Source organism: Pipra filicauda, unplaced genomic scaffold (genome assembly GCF_003945595.2).
Source record: "Pipra filicauda isolate LSUMZ 115617 unplaced genomic scaffold, ASM394559v2 scaffold162_size1660881_pilon, whole genome shotgun sequence".
Lineage (NCBI taxonomy): Eukaryota > Metazoa > Chordata > Aves > Passeriformes > Pipridae > Pipra > Pipra filicauda.
In genome coordinates this window covers 1,012,759-1,035,536 of record NW_024104129.1, presented here as the reverse complement: position 1 = coordinate 1,035,536, position 22,778 = coordinate 1,012,759, and the positions used below count along the sequence as shown (strand labels likewise).

The following is a 22,778-nucleotide window of genomic DNA, read 5'->3' as shown; positions in this document are numbered from 1 at the left end:
GACTTGTGCTCCAGACCCTTAACCAGCTCTGTTGCCTTCTCTGGACCTGCTCCAACACCTCAACGACTTTGTTGTTGTGAGGGGCCCAGAACTAAACATGGGATTTCAGGTGCAGCCTCACCAGTGCCGAGTACAGAGGGACAATCGCTTCCCTGGTGCTGCTGGCCACACTATTGCTGATACAAGCCAGGATGCCACTGACCTTCTTGGCTGCCTGGGCGCACTGCTGGCTCATGTTCAGCTGGCTGTCAGCCAGGCAGCTTTCCAGCCATTCTTCCTCAAGTCTGTGCTATTGCCTAGGCTTGTGTTCTGTCCACCTGGGGAACCTGAACATACATAAGTCTGTGGGACCTGATGAGGTATATTCTAGTCCTGAGGGAATTGGCTGATGTCATTGCCAAACCACTCTCCAATGATATTTGAAAAGTCATGGCAGACCCTGGTAACTGGAAAAAGGGAAACATTGCACCAATTTTTAAAAAGAGTAGAAAGGAGGACCCTGGGAACTACCAATCTGTCAGCCTCACCTCTGTGCCTGGGCAGATCATGGAACAGACTCTCCTAGAAGCTCTGTGAAGGCACATGCAGGACAGTGAGGTGATTTGGGACAGCTAGCATGGGTGCACCCAGGGGAAGCCCTTCCTGAGCAATCTTATGGCTTTCTGCAATGGAGTGATTACATCAGTAGACAACAGAAGGCTGCAGATGTCATGTATTTGAACTTTTCTAAAACCTTTGATATGGTGCCCCACAAAATCCTTCTATAAATTGGAGAGAGGTGGACTCCTGGTTGAATGATCACACCCAGAAAGTAGTGGCCAATGGCTCAATGTCCAGATAGAGATCAGTGATCAGTGGTGTCCCTCAGGTCTGCACTGAGACCGGTGCTATTCAATGTCCTTCATCAGTGACATGTTCCATGGGATCAGGTGCACCCTCAGCAGATTTGCAGATGACGCCAAGCTGAGTGGTGTGGTTGACACTCCTAAGGGATGGGATGCCATACAGAGGCACTTGTCCAAGTTGGAGGAGTGGGATCATGGGAATGTTATCAGGTTCAACAAAGGCAAGTGAACGGTCCTGCACCTTGGTTGGCGCAACCCTCAATATCAATATAGACTGGGGATGAAGGGATTTGGGCAGTAAACCAGGGAGAGGGACAGGGAGCAGGTACTGGTGGATGAGAGGCTGACCAGATAAGAGAGCCAAATGTGCCCTGGGCTGCATCAAAGGCAGCATGTCCAGTAGGTTGAGGGAGGTGATTCTCTCCTTTTCCCCCTCTACTCCACTTTGGTGAGACCCCACCTGAAGTACTGCATCCAGCTCTAGAGTCCTCAGAAAAAAGAGACGTGGACCTGTTGGAGTGAGTCCAGAGGGCCATGAAGGTGATCATTGAGCTAGACCACCTCTCTTTGAAGACAGACTGAGAGAGCCTGAATTGTTCAGCCTGGAGAAGAGAAGGCACTGGTGAGATGTTGTGGCCTTTCAAGGGAGCATATAATAATGATGGGGACAGAATTTTTTTCAGTCTGTTTTGATATGACAAGGGGTGATGATTTAAACTGAAAGAGGGCAGATTCAGACTAGATATAAGAAAGAAATTTTTTACAGTGAGGGTGGTGGAACAGGTTGCCCAGAGAAGTTGTGAATGTTCCATCCCTGGAAGCATTCAAGGTCAGGAGCTCTGGGCAACCTGATCTAGTTGAATATGTCCCTGCTAATTGCAGGGTTGCTGAGCTAGATGGCCTTTAAAGGTCCCTTCCAACCTAAACTATTCTATGAATTTAGTATTTTAATTATGAGATAAAAATGTCAGAATGATTTAATCCCAGCTCTTTTTTTGTTTAAGACTATGTCTTATATGTAACCTGAGAACTGGAACGCAAGTATTTCAATTTTGGGTTATCATTTGATTTTTATGAAGTCACCTGGTAGGTCACTTCTAAGAATAAAACCCACTTTAAAAACAGTAATAGATACACTTTCTATAAAAGTTAGCTCTGTATGTCAAATAAAATGTACGTGTGATTAATGTATTTTAACAGCATTATTAGAATTTAGCTTCACTGACAGTCTTTTGGGTATATCTAAAGTGGTACTCTGTGTATATGCTTTAATATTTTCTTCTCTCTCTTATCACCAGAATAATTTTTATTTTTTACTATAACAATGTTAGACTAAGTCTTCTAGGCATGACTTTTGCCCTGCTTTTGTAATTGCTGTTGGAAAGGACAGGTTTCCTTGTTTTCTTTCCTCTTGTTTTGGTGATGAACCATCAGAGGAAAGCATAACATGAAGTGATGCTTTAACAACAGTGACATGCAAGGGTCAGACTGTGCTTTTGAGGTTTTCTACTGCACCTGATAAGAATTCTTGCATAACCTCTTTCAATTTTATTGTGTTCTTTTTGTCACTGGCAAAATGCTAGTTGAGCTCACTGTAGTGAAAAGTTAGAACCAGAATTTTGTGTGATTTTTTGAAATAGTCTGAGATACTGGAAGGATCACTGAGGTCTGTGATTTAGGGCATCAGTCAGTGTGAAGAAGTAGAATTATCACATACCCAGGGCTAATGGTTTGTGATAGAATTTACTTAATTCTAGATTCTTAATTCTCAAATGTGCAATCACATGTCCGTCTAACAGTTTCTGTCCTGAAAGCAATTACTGTACCACTTAACAAAAGCAAAACCAGAAACAAAAGCCTTGAGAAAGTTCAGACCTGGAAAGTTCATCCTGGATGACATGACAACAGAGCAGAGGAGGTTATCAAATACAATAGGAGGTTATTAAATACAGTCCAAAGGTAAAGTTTGATGTGAAATAAGGAGAGTAGAGCGGAATATAAACCCTGTCAGGCCAAATGCGTGGAAGCATTTCTAAAAGAGAGTTTGAGAAACAACTTTGAAAACATATAAAACTAAGCTTTAAATGCTTTTTCTCCAATATTTTGGGAGAAGGAACATTGCCAAAGATTCTGGAGGCCCAGCAGACAATCTCGGTATTAAAAGAGCACTCAGAGAGGATAAGGCAATGGCAGAGGAATATAAATATTTGTGTTTAGCATAGAAGAATGTAGGGACGTATTCGCTCCCAAATCCCGCGTTATGGATAATTAGAGGATCTGTTTCAAGTAAGTGCTATGTTGTAATAGAAAGATGTTTTGTCATTGGTTTTTACTTTCACGTCCAGTGCTGAGATTTCCTTCCAGAAACGAGGGTCCTTTGAAACCCAGTCCCATAGGATATGTGTTATTGTTTGAAATTACGTGACAGCCCAGGCTATCCCTAACTAAAGGAAATGTACGTTCGTTGCAGAATAGCATCAGAAGGGTAAATTCATTTCTCTTGAAACTTGCAGAAATACAACATTATTTCTCCATTCTCTTTAAATTTCAAAGAATGAATCCTTAGCTCAAGCAAGTCCTACAAGCAGTTGTTTATATTTAGCTTAAATGCAAAGCAGAGGTTTCATTTGCAATGGTGCCATAATTTAAATTGTCATTGTCAAAACTGTCTTTGCTTGGTTATGAACATAGAAGGAAATCTCAGCAGCACCACGGGATAGAAAGCTTTACTGGAATAAGCTGTATTCCAATTTGTCTGTGTACTTCTTGTCTCTGGCCTTAAATGAGTTACTTAGGAGTAAGCAGAATTTTTGTACTAGACGATTTGTTACTGATTTAATCACATGCTCCACATTTCTGATTGTGACAGTAGATTTGCATGTTTTCTTGTTTCATGCCTTTTTTTTTTCCCCTTCTCTTTACGTGGCCTGCTTTTAAAGCTTGGTGCCCATGTTTGTGCATAGATTGCTATTTTGTTAAGGGAGGAGAGAAAAACCTCAGAAAGGTTAAAAATTAGAGTGAGTTTGGTGGGGTGTAGAGTTGAGAATGAACAATTGATGTTGATAGAACATAATAAAAGTAGTTTTTGAGTTGCAACTTATTTTCTATTTTCTGCAGATACTAATTACATAGTTTGTAAATGGTATGGTTGTGTGTAACAGTAGCCAAAACGTGAAACTTTACCCAAATGATTGCATAAGAAAGTAATAAAATAACGCATAAGATCAGTTTCCTTTCAGCCAGACTATCAGTGACACAAATAGATCAGATCCAGTAAAGCACACTTGTTCATAAATACTGCACAAGGAGGAGTGGAGCAGGATGATGCACAGTTGGAGATCACTTGCTCTCGAAGACTTGGGGCCTTCATTGTTATTAAACCAACTGGAGCTAACTATCATGTTCTGGGATGGAGTAGAAATACATAAATAATTTGTAGATGTGTTTACTTACAGCAGACATTCTCTCTTTTTTTTGTTGTTTTTGTTCATAAACTATACAAAATACCATTTTTCTACTTTTGTTTATATTATATGTTTACTTTGCCTTTACTTCTTCTGTTCGATTCCTGCCTTTTTGGCTCTTAGAAGAATATAACCAGTGATACTGTTACGTATGATTTAGTGCTTGGTATCATGGGGATTTGCTTGACATCAAATCATGGCTGGAATTGAAGCTTGTTGCAGATATGGTGGGACTGCAAGCAAATACCAAAGCTGCTCGGAGGCCGAGCAAACTCCCTGGGGTGTGCAGAACTACTAGAGATGATGTGAGAAATTGCTGTACATAACAAACCACAGTGTGAGAAGCTGTCAGAAGTTCTAGATAGCACCTTATGGGATTCCACGAGTAGTGAAGGGGGAATTGTGTGAGAAATGCCCGAACAGTGCCATTGTGTGGAGAGTGGCCACGGGGGCCACTTTGGAAAGTGCAGTGTTACAAGACCAATGGTGCGAAGGTAATCATTTCAGAAATAGCAAAGTTGGGTATAGCTGTAGCAAAGCTGGGACCATCAAGGCAAGAAGTAATTGGAGTGGTTTGTTAAATTGGGACAGAGAAAAGGAAGTAGAAGCGTAGTGGAAAAAGAAGATCAAATAATGGGAAAAAAGGTAAAATTATGTGACCGGGTGCTGTCAGGGGGTCCCTGTTGGGCATCTTGTGCTTGATCATCACAGCTGGAGTCTTTTTCCCGTTGAATCCTTGTATTTGCAGTGACAACATACTCATGATGAAGTATATTTGTTGTGCCAGCCTGTGACTTACTGTTCAGTTTGTCTCTTAATCTGTGTTTATAGTCTGCACAAGTTCTGCTTTCATTGTTTCTTTGAGACTTTGGTTCACAATGAACTCTAGTAGTGTCATATTTTTCTAATATTACTGATCCTTTGGTCATCCTGTATTCTTCCAGTGTCTCTCAACTCCTTGAGATGAAGAATAAGTGAGAAATTTATTGTGATACCACCACGTTTCTTGGGGTTATGTGTATGAGCATGCTTTCATGCTTCCTTCACCCATGCATAGTGTACAGAAGTACTGTGAACCTTTTAATATTTTTGAAAGCATATGCTACTGCTCCTTATATTTCGTGTATACTCTAATGTATTACAACTGCTTTACGTGTGTGTACCCTTCATATGTATCTCAAAAAACAGTGGGAGAATAATACATTTATATAGTAAGTTGCCGAGGGAGACAATGTAAGGCATGTGCACTAAAAATTAATGCTGAGAAATACTCCAGAAAGTTACCTTATCACACTCAGTACCAATTATCAGAGGTATCTCTATGGATAGCAGTTATCCAGTATTTTATTGTCATTAGGATTGCCCTATATTTCTGATTTCGTTGGATTTTCTAAGAAGACATGATCATTGTTGTTACAACCTTTGTGCTAATTTGAATATATCTGTGTATGTTAATTAATAGATTCCTTGGTTCTCACGAAACATTTCTCTTCTAATAGATGAATTGCGAAAATTGAGTTGGTCTGGCATTCCCAAACAGGTTCGTCCAATTGCATGGAAGCTTCTTTCAGTAAGTTGTATTTCTTTTTAATTCTTCCTTTGCATTTAGTAATAATAGCTTTTTCAAGCATTGCAAATAATTTTGCTTGAGTTATAATCCATTAGTGATAGTTGAAAATATTGTGTCCTGTTGCTGAATTGTAATGGAAGTTATGTTCTTTTGCTCAGTTTCAGGCTTATCCTATCAAATTGAAAGGAGGGGGATGAGAAGTAGTAGTAAATCATGTCAGCTATACATCTTTATTTTTCAGCCTGGCTTTCTATGAAAGAAAGGCTTGTGTGATAACAGAGGCCTCTTTCAACCAGTTCTGATGGAGTGGTGGAGAGTTCAAAGACAAGAACATTCTTGCAGTTTTCTTGAGAATAGACACACAGTAGGGGAAACGAAGCCTATCAGTGTCCTAAGAAAGGCTTCATTCGGACTGCACATTAAAGTAACTGCAAGGATTAACAACGTACTGAGGAAAAGCTCTGATAGGATCTGTAGGTTTTTTGGCTGATTTTTCTATAGTGGTTTAGGATGAACAAGTCGGAACTGCTGTGGTCAGTTAAGTTGTGGCATTGGCTCTCTTGATGTCAGACCCGTGAGTCAGTTCAGAGAGACAACCTAATTAAAAAGCTAATCACTTTTTTGTAATGTGAATCTTTGACTGGCTGAGCGCTCTGAACTTTGCCCAATAGCCAGAGGATTTTGCAATGGCAGTAGCTTGAGAGTAGCTTGAAATACTGTGGAGCAGCACACAGAGGTGCTTTGGTCAGGCATTGGAGAGAAGCTTGTGGGAATCTGTGATTAACTGGGTTTGGTGTTAGAGAACAAGATTTTTTTAATCTCAGTGTTTACTCTCTAATTAAAATGGTTCTCCTGCAAAAATAGTGTTTTACTCATAGAAGTATTTTTCCTGTCTACCTTTTAAGCTATAGTACTTTTGATGGCAAACAGTTGTGCATTTTAGCTGTTGTTTGTCTGCCTGTGGTTGGGAGAAGGCTTGCAAAGATGTTTGTATTAAAAAGAAACAGAACTCTTGGTCTGTCTACTCTCCAGAGGTTATGAAAGACACTTTCTCAGCAAATCTTCATGCATTTAAGAACTGTTTAAAATTCTGAATTATACACACACCAGTTTAAAACTATTGAATTTTTCAGAGAGTAGACTTAAACTGCTTTGCTTTTTATAGAATAATTCCGTAGGGAATGCAAAGTATTTACTTCAGATTGACACTGATTTCCAGTGACTGAAAGAGTCTCTCTTGCTGATGAGTTCTACTAAATTTGCAGCTTAGTTCCTTCTAGCGCTAAATGCAGATGCAGCTTAATGGTGGATATTCAAATATCCTACTGTAATTGAAATTAAACATGGAGCTTACAGTGTATTTTAGTTCTGTTTCCAAAGTTGTCTGTGAGATTTTGGTAATGAAAAGGGCATTTTTTTTTCTCTTGAAGTTTAGGATGCCTGTTTTAAAATACTCAAATTAAAAAAAATATGGCTAGCTCAAACTTGACTTTGAAACACAGTAAGCTAAAGCATAAGAGTAGTTTAAGTTCTGAATCAGAAGACTGACACTGAGGTTTAGAGAGTAAGAATTATGCAAATTTTGAAAACATAACTTTTACATAAAGTAAACTAGCTCTTCTTGCTCTCTAGTAAGAATATGGGCTTTCCATGAGCTTCGATTTAATTCCTTAAGTTGACTTTATTTTAGTATTCCTCAGATTCCTGGTCTAGAGGAGTTCTTAAGTGTAGAGTTCGTCGTTCTGTTGCTTTAACCACTCCAGTTCAGGATCTATTTCAGTTCAATTCTTAACTTGATCTGTCTTGTCATACCTCTGCAAAAAAACTGTCTTCAGGTTACTTTTTTTGTACTTTAAGAATTAAGTGGATTTTTTCTTTTTTAATAAGAGACCTACAAGACTTTGGTTAGTTGGTTGGTTTGTTTCTACCTCCAAATGGCAATACTTTGAAAGTTCTCAGCTTTTCTAAGAAAGTCTTACCGTGATTTCTTATCTGTTAATTGATTCTCATGTGATATATTTTGGAAACCCAAAGATGAGTCATTTAGTAATCATTACTTTTCTATGATGTAAGGCAGCATCTTTTTCATCTTCTTTCCCAAGTGGGGAAGAAAAAGTGCTTTCAGTTTTTGTGGTCATAAGCTTCACCATGCTTTTTTCTAATGGTAACCTAATACTGAGCTATTATTAATGTGTGTCCCAGGTAAGGAGTAGTGTGATAATCCCTGGAAGTGTTTAAGGCCTGGTTGGATGGAACTATGAGCAACCTTGTTTAGTGAAAGTGTCCCTGCTTGTGACAGGGGGAGTTGGAACTAGATGATCTTTAAGGTCCCTTCCAGCCCAAGCCTTTCTGTGATTCCATACAGTGCACTGGGAACTCCTGGGGAAATAAGTCTTCTTAAAAATCAAAAGCGACATTTTGATTAAAGATTGTTTGCAATGCTAAAAAAAGGACAGAAAACTGAAGAAACCAAAGTATAGTTTAGAGCTAAGTTAAGGCTGGATATGTTTGTGTTGGAATTATTCAAAAGTCTTATTTAAAAAGCCCAAACTTAAGACTTTTTCAGGGAATTGGTAGTATCTGAGGCAGATGGTATTTATCTTGTTTGTAGAATCAGCATGGAAATTGGAATTTTAAAAATGATTTAAGAAATTGATCAGCTGAGATATTTATTACATAGACAGCAGGTTAATAATGTTAACATGTTTGATGAATATATTTTTTAATGGAAAGCATGTGAAAATCAGTATAATAGGATCTGTTAATGTTATGCATATCTGCTGGTAACAGTATATATAAAAATTGCATGATTTATTGTTAAAATATAGCAGAAATGCTAGGTTCACTGTACCTAAACAGCAAGCAGAACTATCCAGGCTCACTTCTCTTTTGAATAACAAAACTAAAGATACGTTTGCAAAAGCCTTTGGAGGAAATTAATGAATAAATGGATTAAACTCTCCATGAGTTTATTCACTGATAATATGTTGCAAGCCTTTCCAACTGTTAAAAATAAAACCTAATTTGTAAACTGAACAGCAAACACAACATGTTGAATTGAAAGGTTAGTTCAGTCTTTGAAACTGAATAATGGCAAAAAGACTGAGTGAGAAAGTATCAGGGTCCTTCAGACAATCACATCTGATCTCACAAATGAATTCTTTTCTAATGCAACCAACTAAGGTATCCTACAGGGAAACCCCCCCACCCCACAACTGTTGAGAATAAACAGGCGTCAGAATTCAATATCTAACTTAACACAAAAGATTGGGACAGGATATTAAGTGTCAGATAGAGTCTTGAGGCAAAAATGAAGGTGATGTGGTTTAAAGTACCTGGAACCAGACACAAGCCAGTATATCTGAAAAGATATGGTTTTGCAAAAGCAATTACCTCTTAAGTTATCTGGAAAGTAATATGGTTTGCACTTACTCTGTTGTTATTATTAGCTCAGAAATTAAAGTATACAGGAATAACATTTTAACTGCCTTTAATATAAAATCATAGAATTTTTTAGGTTGGAAAGGACCTTTAAGGTCATTGATTCCAACCATGAACTCAGCACTGGAAAATCCAACATTAAACCATGTCCCTAAGGGCCAGATCTGCATGTCTTTTAAATACCTCCAGGGATGGTGACTCAACCACTTCCCTGGGCAGCCTTTTCCAGTGCAGGACCTGCCCTTCCTAAATCCATGCTGCCTGGGACTCATCCACTGGTTGTCCTGTACATGCTGTGTGATGACAGTCAACATGATCTGCTCTTTTATTAGTTACCTGTGATGGCTGTGGCTCATTGTATGAGCACAAATGTTGCTGCACTTCTAGTATAGGATTTTTTTGATGTTATGAAGGTTATTTTTGTTAATGAAACTTAAACCTGACAGAAGTTTGATTTCTGTGTTTTACTGATTATTATTAGAATAGCGAAAGCTATTATTGTGGAAGGGGAACTTATGGATTGTTGGCAAGAAATATTTTAATTTGACTTGACTAGTAAATAATTAGATTTTTCTTATATTGTCTTGGATATCCAGATCTCTTTCAAAGCCATCCATCTTTAAAATGAATCTTATAAAAGTATTTATTTAGGATGGCCGTGTAGGTTAAATTTGAATTGGCTTTCTTTTTTGCAGTGTTGTGGGGTGTCGGTGTTGACCATTTGAAAGCAAGTTGCTTACAGGAAAGTTTTAACTATTTGTGAATATTCAGGAAACTTTTTGGTAACCATTTACATGAATAATAGTGTTTCTAATAAGTGTACTTTATATATAAGCTGAACATTCAATAACATTTACATTTTGTAAAATACTGAAGTAGTATCCTAAGCTTGTTTTTTAAATCAAAAGTAGACTGAGATACTACAGATGATGATCAAACTGGACTAAAGAAGAAAATAAGAATGAATTTTTAAATTTTTTTTGGGGGGAGAAAGATTGGGATTTTCAAATATATATATGAATTACTTCAATGAAGAGCCATTCGGATCTATTCTATACTTAATGCAACAATGTGTGATCTTGCAGATCTATTAACATAACTTCCTTTGTATGCCCATACCATGTGCAAAATAAGATAATATTTATAAATTGCTTTTGGGAAACAACTAAGGAAACACATCAAGTGTTCTTACAACTAAGAGCCCACTAACTGTTGCTTATTTTCTGTGATGAAACTTTTAGTAACCTGCTGAGATAAAATGAAAGCTTGAATTTGTTTTTTTTTCTCACTGGAAACAGTGAGATAATGTAACTAGAATGTTTTTAAAGCTTTTGAATTAATACTTCATTGTGTTACAAGTTTAACCATGTTTTAAACTTATTTGCTAATGTATCTAATTCCTATTTGAAGGCAACTGAGCTAATATACATTTTGTTTAAAAACTTAATAAACCTGCTCTGGTACTGGCCACATAGAAATTAAAGAACTCATATGGCATTATATTTACCTGAACTCATTTATTTGAACTTTTCTCTCTGGAAGTCAACATCATTTTAGTCATTCTATGTGGTATTTGTATCTGAACTTTTGTACCAGTTGGACTGATAAGAAAAATGGTTTATTGAAGGATTATTCAGATCTGTGTAGGACTACGTGGCACTATGTCAGTTAATTATGTCACATGTGATTAAATGCCAGCAGTGCTTTTTGTATGCAAGGCAAAGAGTAATATCCTCCTTATGTCACTGTTTTTTTTTCAGGGCTATCTTCCTGCAAATGTGGACCGAAGAGAAAGCACTTTACAAAGAAAACGCAAAGAGTATTTTGCATTTGTTGAACAATACTATGATTCCAGAAATGATGAAAATCACCAAGATACCTACAGACAGGTAGAACACCCATTGAAGTGACTTTTACCTGCAGAACACTCCTAAAGAACCTAAACAGATTGTTTTTGATGTTTGCTACTGCTCTTCTCTGTTTCTTTAATCTTACTGGATAGACAACTCTCTAATAATTTTTCTAAATCTCAGAAGCAAAAAGATGGAGTAGTTTGTTCTGAAATACGAAATAGTGGGTTTCTCTTTATGTCAGCTTTAGTGATGCCATGTTTTTTTGTTTAAGATTAGTAGTGGTTTAAAATCTTTAGTCTCACGCTCAGACCTTCCTTCAAATGAGTGAGGATAGACAGGGAAAGTACAACAGTGACTGTTTTTTACTGGCTCCATACTTTTGCTTAGGAAGTTGAAACTGTGTATGATGTACAATAAACATAGGGGTGTCAAATTGTTATGCCCACCCAGATAAGCAGATAAGTTATCTTCAAGTTTGGTATTGAAATGAATAATTTGTAACATTAAGTATAGACCAAACAATACTACTTTAACCTTCCCAAAGAGGAGGCTGAGATCTTTCTTTCAGCTTCAAGCCTGATATTTAGTAGCAAGAAATATATAGCATCACTAACATAAGGTACTTGTGTGTGGAGCCCAAAATTATCACTTTAGGATTGTTGCATAAAACTCCTTTGTGAAGTTTGGAATAAAAATTTAGAAATCCTAGTATTTTTGTGCTCTCTTCTTGATTGTCAAATATATTAAAATAGGTGTTAAACTCTGTTTTTACCTTTGAACACTTGGACTTGATGATCTTACAGGTCTTTCCAACCTAGAAGATTCTATGATTCTATGACAGTGGCAGTTGAACATGAGGTTATAGAAGTAGTAGTATGTGCTTACTTGTAATTACCCTGAGGTAATTAGCATTGTCAATATGCCCCTAATTTGCAAAAAATTGTGATGTAAGGATCCTAAAATGTGAATACAAATGTATATGTTTTTTTCTTTTACCTCTTTGATAGATTAACAATGACTTAAAGCTTTGGATGTATGTTTTGAAATACAGTAAAAATTCCAAAAATAATGATACAACAGGATTATAACTAATACTGTAAAATAACAGAATTACTTTAAGTACTGTGTTGTTCAGAAAGTGTGCTGTTGGTTCCTTTTACAGTATTCCTCTTTGTCTAATTAGATCCATATAGATATCCCACGCATGAGTCCTGAAGTTTTAAGACTTCAGCCCAAAGTAACAGAGGTAAGAATGAGATCTAAAGACTTTTTTTTTTGGTTAGAGAACATTTTATTAATGAATCTGATATCACAGTTTGATTAATAATTAATTTGACGGTACTTGCTATTTTGACTTCAGAACTACCTGAGACAAATGAGGATATATAAGTATAGGCTAAGAATAGCAGTGTAAATATGAGTAGTAAAAGCAAAGGCATCTCATTAATTTCCTGTATCGAATCTGTCAGTTTTTTCTTTGGTCTTGTGCCTTTGAGGTTTTTTTTTTTCCTTTTTTTCCTTTTTATATATTTTGTTAATACTGTGTTTTTGAAGTAATGCAGAGCATAGTCCCATAGTTCCGTGCATTTGTCAAAATTATTCAAGGCCTGGAAGTTCTCATCATAGAGTGTTCCATTTGGGAAATTCTCTTTTTTGAATTTGTAGCATGAGTGCATTACCTGATTTTACTTCCTTCTAAGTTTTGTATGCTGAGTACACTATTTAAATTGTTTTCCTACTGTTGTAATTATATGATTAATGTAAATATATAATAATATGATTAAATACATACTTAATGATATGTTAGTCAAATTGGCCTATATTGTAGGGTAATTGAATCTCATGGGGACTTTTAATTTTAAAGTATATGGGTCATAAATTGTATAGATGATGTGGATCATCCTCTTTCAATTATTTCTTCTAATTCTTCAATTTATTCTCCTTTCTAATGGTTCTAGTTAGACCATCAAATGTACTTCTATGTAGCTTCTGTTTGTACCATTATAGAGCCCAATAAAACATCTTCTGATAGGGCATTCTGAGAAGTTAAATGCAGAACTAGCTTTCACTTTTTTTTCCATTATTGCAATTAGTTGTATAATGGAAATGCTCTTCCACACGTGTTGGAGAAATTGGTTTGAAGAAATAGCCTATTTTTGAGAGAAAATAGTATAAATATAGTGCTTTCCTACACATTGGTGTTTTACCTGAGCTTTTCTAGGAGTGAATCAAGGAGTAATGTAAGTAAAATCAAGGGATGAGAAGGAAACAATACCAGTAAGATAAACTTAAAGAAATAAATAAGATCAGTGTCAGTGTTTAGCTAGAAATGAGCCCATAAGTGAAATTGAAGGTGAATATTATTTCATTATAAGATGGTCACTGGAAGAAGAATGCTCCAGGTAAACATCTTCACAGAATGTGCTTAATATCCTTTCTTTTAACCAAAATATTTGGATGAGAACTACCTTAATAAAAATGATACCAAGGTATCAAATTCTCATTAGAGAATAGTTTGAGATAAAGTGTTATTTAGTAAAATGATGAGACCGTCAGATAGAAAGCTGTAGGATCTTGGACTGGTTTTGTCTTTTGCTCCTTTGATTATGCATGAGACAAGATATATGACTGCTCTTAAGAGATGGTTAATGTGTTTCTTTAGACTATATGTGAACTTGATAATAGTTTTTAGGAACACTACTTTGTATTTACAATGGATATCTACTTTTTCCATACTACAGTTAGAAATGTTAGAGTAACCTTGTATAGATAATTAAAGAAGATCTCATTAAGGTTTTCCAACATATGAAATGTGTATTTTTCTTAAATATTTAGTGTATTGTGGAAACATCCTATAATAAGACATTGAAAAGAATTAGTTACGGAAGAGCTTGAATCCCTTTTTGGTTGAATGATTAACTTAGAACTTAAAAATTTATTTGACAACTCAGAGAATATATTACTGTGAAAAAGATAGTAGTGCAGTATTTTTTACAAACAGTCACAGTTGAAGATTTTTTTGGAATAACTGAATTATACTTAATCTGAAAATGCTGACAGAACTAGTAGACACTAGTAGAATAGATTAGTAGAATGAAACACTACTCGTTTTGCTTGGGAATAACTAAAAAAGGAAATACTGTGTCTGAGTAACTTCCTTCTAAGTAAAATCAAATATATCAATAGTTCCTCAATGCCAAATATTATTTAGTAAAGTTTGAGTATGGAAAGCAGTTTCAGTCAGTTTTGTGGGATCATTAAATGTGAAATTCTTAAGGTCTTTTTTGCTTTGAATTGTCTTTTGGCAGGTAACAATGCTCAAGTAGCATATTCATTTAATATTATTTACTGAGATCTCATTTGCTGTTTTTTTTTCCACAAAATTAGACTTTTTTTCATTTGTAGTTATTTGTTGAACTTGTCCAAAGGAATATTTTTCTAATACTTGATTGGATATGTGCATCTTAAACACTGCCTTAAAATAAATGTGTTTTAAATCCACACTTTCTAGAAATTGTGATTGTACTTGCAAGTGGCATTGAGTTCTCTTCCACCGCTAACAGTGTATGTATACAGCTCCTTAAATTAGTTTGTTGAATACAGCTCGATATCCCTACTTGCAGGTTGTACTTACCCTTCTCAGTTTGAAGGTTTAGTAAATTGAGCCACGTAACAGCCATAATTGATCCCTATAAAGTAGATTAAGGCATTGTACAACTGGAGTGCTGCTGCTTTCATGTTTGAAAAGAATGTTTAAAGAAACCACATCACAATCACTCTCCCTCCAATCCCTGTCCATACCCTGTCCCATCCATCTTCCCTGCTCCAACACCTTTCTTCTTCCCTGGCAAGTAGTAAGGAAATGGATGCAAAAATGATAGAAGGCTTGGAGGAGTGAGACTGGACAGTTGATTAATAAAAAAGAAAGTGTAAACCAAAAGTCTATTTTAATAAGATTCTTATAGCTGGGAGTGAGTGGTCTTGAAGTACAGAAAACTGTGAAAAGGGTGGATGGCAGTAGGATAAGGGGAAATCTAGGAAGTATTTGAGTTATAAAGAAGTGATAGAGATCTGATTTAATTTTTACAGATCTGTTAATATCCTGAATGTTACAGAGTTGCAGGTTCTTCATTTTGGAGCTCCACTGATCTGACTGAATGTGTGGGCTACTGTGAGGATGGGCTTGCATATGTCTTTGCTCTCTCTTTGATCCAAACCAAGCCCAACTTGCTCGGTGCCATTGTACAGAAGATGCTGAAAGGGTCATAGCATCCATCTTCTCCATTGTTTCTTTCCCTTGCTTTCTGGGTTTCTGGACACCTGCCACAGCACTGCTGAAACCCTTAGCCTCGCAGGGGATCCCACCCTATTCCCAGGGGCTTATCTAGATAGGGGCCTTGTGTTGTTCCCAGAACTGACTCCCTTCTAGGGAGAGGGAAGATGGTGCTGGTCTCAGGTGGGCAACAGTCATTTCCCCTTTTTTAAGGTGAGATGGCAAGGGCTATAAAGAAGAGAAGGAAATTAAATTATGGGTCAAAGACAGGTTTCAAAGGGTTACCCTGTGTGCAAAACTCACAAGAAATTCAAAACCTGCATTTAAGCTGATGGCTTCTTCTCTTTATGTATGTGAATATAATTCTTGCTGTAATTATGAATGAGCGTTAAATTCAAAAGAGAATAATAGATTGGTAATGACATTTCATGAGATGTAGTGGTTCATAGCAGAAAAATAATTCCAGTTTCTGTTGCTGATTTGGAAATCGAGAAGGGAAGCTTTTGGGAAAGTGACCTTTTTAATGAATCCTATTTGAGCACAGTGATGAGTGCTGTATAGAAACTTAAATCAGTCTGCTGTTCAAGTTTTCAGTGCTCATTTTTTTCAATTCAGAACAGTAAATGAAACCTTATGAAAATGGGTAGGAAATTGAAAACACTTTTTCAGTGTGTATTTGTTGGATTTCTGATTAGGTGCATTTAGGGATATTAAAGCTGATGTGCCATCAGTGATGCTTCCTACTCAATAATATTAACCACCCCCCCCAGCAAACCCAAATAGGCCCCCACTTCCCTTAGTTTCCATACCTGGATTTTAAAAATGTTTTAAAATCCATAGGGCTCTCAATCTGCAGTGTAAACTGCATATATTGTCAGATTCTGAGGAAACAAAAGGTTGGTGGTACCAATTTGTGGGTTGTTTGACTTTAGAAATGGCTTCATGAAAAAACACAATTTTTATAATTTTTACAGTGGGTATTTTGATAGTTCTTACTGAATTACTGTGGGGGTTTGTTTGTCTGTTGTTTTTTTTTTTTAACTGTGCATATTTTGTAACCCCATCACACCAGGAGTTTTTTATTTAGCCTAGTATATAACACCGTTCTGCATTCAGTAATTGCTATTTAAATAGGTTTCTCTAGTCACCTGTATCTGCTGTTTGTTTTTCAAGAAATTTATTTGTATTTGCGGTATGTTAAACATGTCCTTTTTCTGAAGTGAAACAGACTGATAACTGATAATACTGAGAACTGCTGTTACTGAAACTGGAAGTGGCAACTGCCAGAAGCAGTTGGGGTGGCTGTGAGCTAACTAACCTAGCTAGATTTGCAGTTTTCCAGTAATAGGAAAAATTAGGATATAACTGCAATTTCATAAGGGTATAATTAGGTAAAATGTAAAAGTAAGGTGTAAATTGCAGGGTGTAAAATCTTTCTACAGTTATTGATAGACAGTGAAACCCCACAGGCTATTGCTTGATGGGCAGAGACTGGTATTTTTTGGATTAGTATGCAGTGCATGTTAAAAAACATGAGGTGACAGGACTAGCACCAAGAATTTGTAGCTAAAGAAATAAGCATCTTGGCTAATGGGAACGAGAGGCTTCTATGGAGAATTTGCTAATGAGTATCTCCCTTTCTGACTAATTTCTGAAATCATGCTGAGCAAATACTGAATCTTAATTGTAGTTGTAATGGATCAGACGTGAGCCGCGTTAGAGCTTGTTTTTCAGTGCTCACCAAAACTTTTTGTACTTTTTGTTGTTGACTGTCTCCCTTGTTCCATGAATTTTCAGCCAGGGAAACATAAAACAGTTGATTCTCAAAGGAAAACCTGTGGGGAAAGAGTAGGTGTTGATATTTGGGACTTGTTTTCAAAGCAAAAGGTGCAAATATGTTTCAGTATCAGGTAAATTGTGTGGAAGCCTGTAATGGGACTTTCAAGCACCTTTCCTTACTTAAAAATAACTGCAAGAGGACTTTTAAACTAAACAATAAGATTTTATTTAAAATTGAATTAAAATAGTCAGCTTCTCAATCTAACAAAAACTTGAAGTGAGATTAAATATTAATAATACTGACTTCATAAATAAGCTTCCTCTCCCTATTGTGTCCTTTCAGAGAAGGTCTTTACAGGCTTTCTTGAAGCCTGAGCATTCATCGATTTCTGAGGTTGCAGCAAACTACACAACCCTTGAGGTCCTTTGAAAATGGCTCCTTTTTTGTTAGTATTGAGGCCTGATCAGTAAAGTGATGTTGTTTGTGCTCTCAAGAATGAGCAAACATTCTTTTGTTTCAGAAAATTATGCATACTTGATTGAGTACCTGTAGTTAGGACAAGGCACGTAGCAGCTTTCCCTCTGCTGCTTATTTGCAGCCTTTCAAAGGCAAGTAGCATGTTCAGAAGCAAATAATTGAGAGGAAATACAGAATGTCACAGACCTAAATTGAGTCAGAGGAAAGTTCTGTGATTTTCCTACTCTCCAGTCTCCTCATGCTGAGATATGTTGTGGATTTATGAGCTTTTGCAGATCCTAAGCAAGCTGCAGTTTACAGAGCTGAGGAGGTAAGGTTCTGTGATATGGCAGGCAGTTGCCTTATTTCTACATTTTCTGCTTGTTTCACATTTTTTATTAACCAGTATACACACTTCTTAAGTGTAAAACTCCACACTGCAGTATTAGGCAAGCTTAGCTGTTATGGAATCTCTTTTTATGGGCATGTTATTAAAAAATCTAAACTATGTCAAGTACTTCTTTCTGTTACGAATAAATAGAATACTGCATTAATAGAATACTTCTTTCAAAAAGGTGAAAAATCATGGGAAGATCATGTAATATTTCTTTTTCTTGAGGAAAGAGGAATTTTATATTATTGGAAAAGCTCCAGTGAATAAGGGCTACTTTGCAGTAGGTACTGTAACTGAATTATATACTAGGTTGATTTTAACATGTACTAATACCCTGAAAATGCTCTCTTTTGAAGAACTGAGAAACTTACATAGCACTGGAAGTTAGTTATGAATACCAGTGTTCATTTATGCTTTTGTATGTTTTTTTATACTAGTAGCTCTATGATATTAAATTTGTCTGCAATGAGGTCGTCAACATCAGCATGGAGGGCAGTGGCAGGGCAGGTACTGATCTCTTCACTCTTGTGACCAGTGACAGGACTCGAGGTAATGGCATGAAGCTGTACTGGGGAAAGCTTAGGTCGGGTATCAGAAAAAGGTTTTTCCCCCAGAGGGTGAAAAGAACAGGGTCACCAGGGAAGTGGTCACAGCACAAAGCCTGTCTGAGTTCAAGAAGCATTTGCTTCTCAGGCACGTGGTGTGATTCTTGGGATGAACTGCATAGGTCCAGGAGTTGTACTCAGTGATCCTGATGGGTCCCTTCTAACTCAACATGTTGTATGATTCTATGATAATTTTCAAGTGTCTTGTTTAAAATGCGGTCGTCGCTTGTTAAATTATCTGATGGTTTCTTTAACTCTTTTTCAGATCTTTGAAAGAATTTTGTTTATCTGGGCAATACGCCATCCAGCCAGTGGATATGTTCAGGGCATAAATGATCTTGTTACTCCTTTTTTTGTGGTCTTCGTTTGTGAATATATAGGTAAGATTTATCTTAATACCAAATTATGAATTGATATTGGTTTTGAAACATAATTTTCATTTTAATCTGACTGATGGTTTGGATGAGCTAATCAAAGCATAATTTGATATATGAATTTTATAATAATTTTTAAAATTATAAATCTGTATTCTTCTGTTTAAATATATACTAAGAAGCAATCAGATTTTAAGTAGTCAGTGGAGTTCAGGAATCATATTGATTTGTACTTTAAAAGTATTCACCACTCATGGTGCATTTTTCTTCATAGGTAGTTTTATTCTGTGTTTCTTTCTCTTCTGTTCATGTTTTTTTGTGAAAAATTTAAATTGTACATATGAACTAGACAACAGCAGCAAAACAAAAAAGCAAACCAAGAAATCCAACAATACCGACCCAAAAAAAAACCCAGAACAAACTCCATACCAAAACAAGAAAAATAACCCAAGGAACAAGGAAACCTTGAGGGAAAATGAAAATAAAAAGAACCTGTTAAAACTGCATCTGTGGCTGAAAAAATCCTGGAATTAGGCTCTGAAATTTAAGATAACAGTAATCAAATTTCCCTGGTTAAAAGCTTACCTCTTCTGGGGCTTATGACATTAGTAACAACAATAGTGTCAACAGCTCTATTTGTGTTGTTTGTGGCTTTATGTGTGAGTTTATTTTTGAAAACTTAACCAGCTCAGATGTGGGTTAAATCTTAAATTTATAGATTAGTATTTAAATTGTTATAAACATTAAGAGAATGACTAATTGTTAATAATTGAATAATAGCTCAGGTATAACTATGGATATAAGAGGTAAGATTTAAGAGTAAAAATGACAGTGTTAATCTGGTTTGAATTAAAACTGTTTTCCTTGTACTTCTGTTTGTCATACACACAGTGAGAATGTAAGTGTTGTGTATGTAAACTTAAGAAGTGCGTTGTCTGCCTACTTCAGTGCATTCTTCCTGCCTTCTCTATGCAAGATACACATTGGTATCCAGATTAATCCAGATTGATTGGTTTTAATGAAGGACAGATTATCCTTGAGTGGATGATGGACTATCCATTTACTCATTTGCATGGCAACACCTCTGTTGCTTTGTTCATTTCTTGTTTCATACGGGGACATTTCATTGCTAAGCAACCAGTGAGAACTACTGCTGCTTTCTCCCTAATCATCTCCTAAGTATGGTAGAGGCCCACTCCTGAGAGTATTTGCAGTTTCTGCCTTTTACTCCCTCATTTGACAGATAATGAAAATGTTCTTAATGATCCTAGAGCAGTGGGGTCTCTAGTAGACTTTAGGGTTGCTAATTGAAATAAGAAGTTCAAATGAGATGTGATTAGAGAATTGATATTCCATGTTAAATAGGCCATTTAATTAATATGGTAAATAAGTTTGTCTTTACCACCAACTTACATTTGGAGACCCTGGTGATTGTTAATGTATTTGCAGTTTGTCAGTGTTTTCGTATCAGAGAGCATAGCTGTTCCAGCAAGTGTTCAGTAAAGAAAGACAAAACTCAAAAACTTTCAACTAGAGAAGATATTCTGCCACTGAAAGTGTATGAAGCTCAGAAAACTGCATTCTGAAAGCTCATTTAAAAGCTAATATCTGTCATAAGAAAAATAGCAAAATGAAGGTATTTCTTTCAATATAGCAGTGGTCCTGACTAACTGCCAACAGCAGTTATTTCCCCTCAGGGGCATATAAAAACTTTCAAAGATTTGTCTTTAAATAGCCTTTTGATTTGAATCTAATATATTCAAGTTCCACTGAGTGATGCATTCAAGTTAGAATGAATAAGAGAATGCATTTTATTTAAAGTTGAAATGGGGACTTGAAATTTATGAAGTACCTCAAAAATCCTGAGTTTTGTAATAAAATGATAGGAATCACAAATCAGACTGTAAATTGTGGTTTAGTAATTTAGATAGAAATAATTGCAGAATTGCAGAAATGTCCTAGCAAAAATGTTTAAACTGCTAATATATTTAATATTTACTCTAGTGATACTCTGTATGTACTTGTGTTTTTACTCTAGATCCCATTTCTTGATTTTAAGTGAATATTGGTTTTTACATTAAAGTGCTTTATTTATTGCTATCTTTTAACTTGATTTTGTATTTTCTTTCTCAATTTAACTGAAACATTTTTGTTGCAGTTCAAAGTCACTTGGGTCCTAATTTGTACAGTTGAAAGTGATAATGCCTTTTATTTTAAGTTCTGTCTATAATTAAAAAAAAAAAGAGGTCCTAAAGAATTATTAAAGATTAATAATAAATTCTAATGGTTGACAGTGCCTCTAATGGTTGTGCTGATTAGATCATCTGATGGTATATCCTTGTAATGTTTAAACACAGCTGCAGTTTTGTCAAATATTTTGGTGGGAGGAAAGCCGTGTTTATTTTGGCTTTATGACAACTGAGAGAGCCCTTAATCCTTAATCTTGCATAACAAATGTGTGACATATTTATTCTAGTGATGGGAGGCTTTCTGCTAAAGAAGTCTACAAACTTTTTGGAACAGTGTTGTTACAGAACTTTTGAAGATACAAATGACATGGGTGAAAGTGTTAATTTACTTCTCATTCAAATCTGAATGCCATAAAATAGGTTTTGTGGGTCTGTATATAAGGACTGAAGTCCTTATGGCTTAGCGTGGATTGAGGTACCTGATTTTAACACATAGGTTCACACGTGGAGAATAGATTGAGTGACTGAATGTAGGAACTGAATATGTTAAGTGCTGAGGGCATACTTTCAACCTTTCCGTCAGTGTAAGTATGATGAAAGTATAATCTGGTAATGTCTCATTAGTTCCCCACTCTGCAATAAAAGCAGAATGCTGTAACATTTTCAGCAAGATAAAATTTGGTTGTCAAACCAGACCAGGAAAGGCAAAATGGCAATTAAGGAAACTTTCAAAGGGGATAAACAGTGGCCCCTACTGGAATACAGTAATTTCAGTTTTGAATTTCTGGTCTAAATTAGGAGAAGGAGGAATTTAAACCTTGGATTTCTTATACCAAAAGATTCTGTATGTTGATCTCAACATTATTTTTTTTAACTTTTCCCCTTATGAAAAATGCTATAGATCTTTTTCCTGCCATATTATAACAGCTTCTTTAGAATTTCAAACACTACAAGTGCAGGAAAACTATTTTGTGCTTGCTTCTAACCTCCTGGATGACATAGCGGTGGTGTAACTAACGTGTTGTCAGAACAAATGCTAATTACTGTCAGGGAAGTTTTCCTAAAAGCTCTGTATGTTTGCAGCATATTAGTTTGTGTCAAAATGAATCTCATCCCTGTGGATGCACCAGAGGTGTTTTTGTTAATAAGATGTACCATGTGACTTGTCACTGTTCACAGCCTTAATGAACAAGAAATTTTGCACTGGACTGCAAGTCCTATTTCAAGTTGCCACATGTTGCGCTCTTTGTACACCTTCCTCTTGCCCTGAATTCCTGTTGATCTACATTGTTTCCGAGTATTAGGTTGTGCTGCAGAGTTGCTCGTGGTTTCTTGCTCGCAGAGTTAGCTACACTTCGCTTTAGTTGTCATTTCAGTAATTCACTGGGCCTTGCGTGTAAATCTAAAACCCCGGAGAGGACCTGGATTTATTCACTATCCAGGGAGATGAAAGCTCAAGAGAAACACCACCATAATAAGAATGCATGTCAGGCCATTGATAAGTGGAATGGCTGTATGAAATAACTTTGAGACC

At 36.2% G+C, this 22,778-nt stretch overlaps 1 protein-coding gene across 1 annotated transcript in view; it reads left to right on the top strand.

Annotated features, from left to right (window-relative positions):
• Positions 1 to 22,778, top strand: part of TBC1D22A (TBC1 domain family member 22A) — a 155,310-nt gene that overhangs the window by 15,172 nt on the left and 117,360 nt on the right. The window contains exons 5-8 of the mRNA XM_027731912.2: positions 5,809 to 5,879; positions 11,081 to 11,209; positions 12,357 to 12,419; positions 18,947 to 19,061. Coding sequence (XP_027587713.1) covers positions 5,809 to 5,879; positions 11,081 to 11,209; positions 12,357 to 12,419; positions 18,947 to 19,061 — 378 coding nt within the window. The remainder of the gene's footprint in view (positions 1 to 5,808; positions 5,880 to 11,080; positions 11,210 to 12,356; positions 12,420 to 18,946; positions 19,062 to 22,778) is intronic.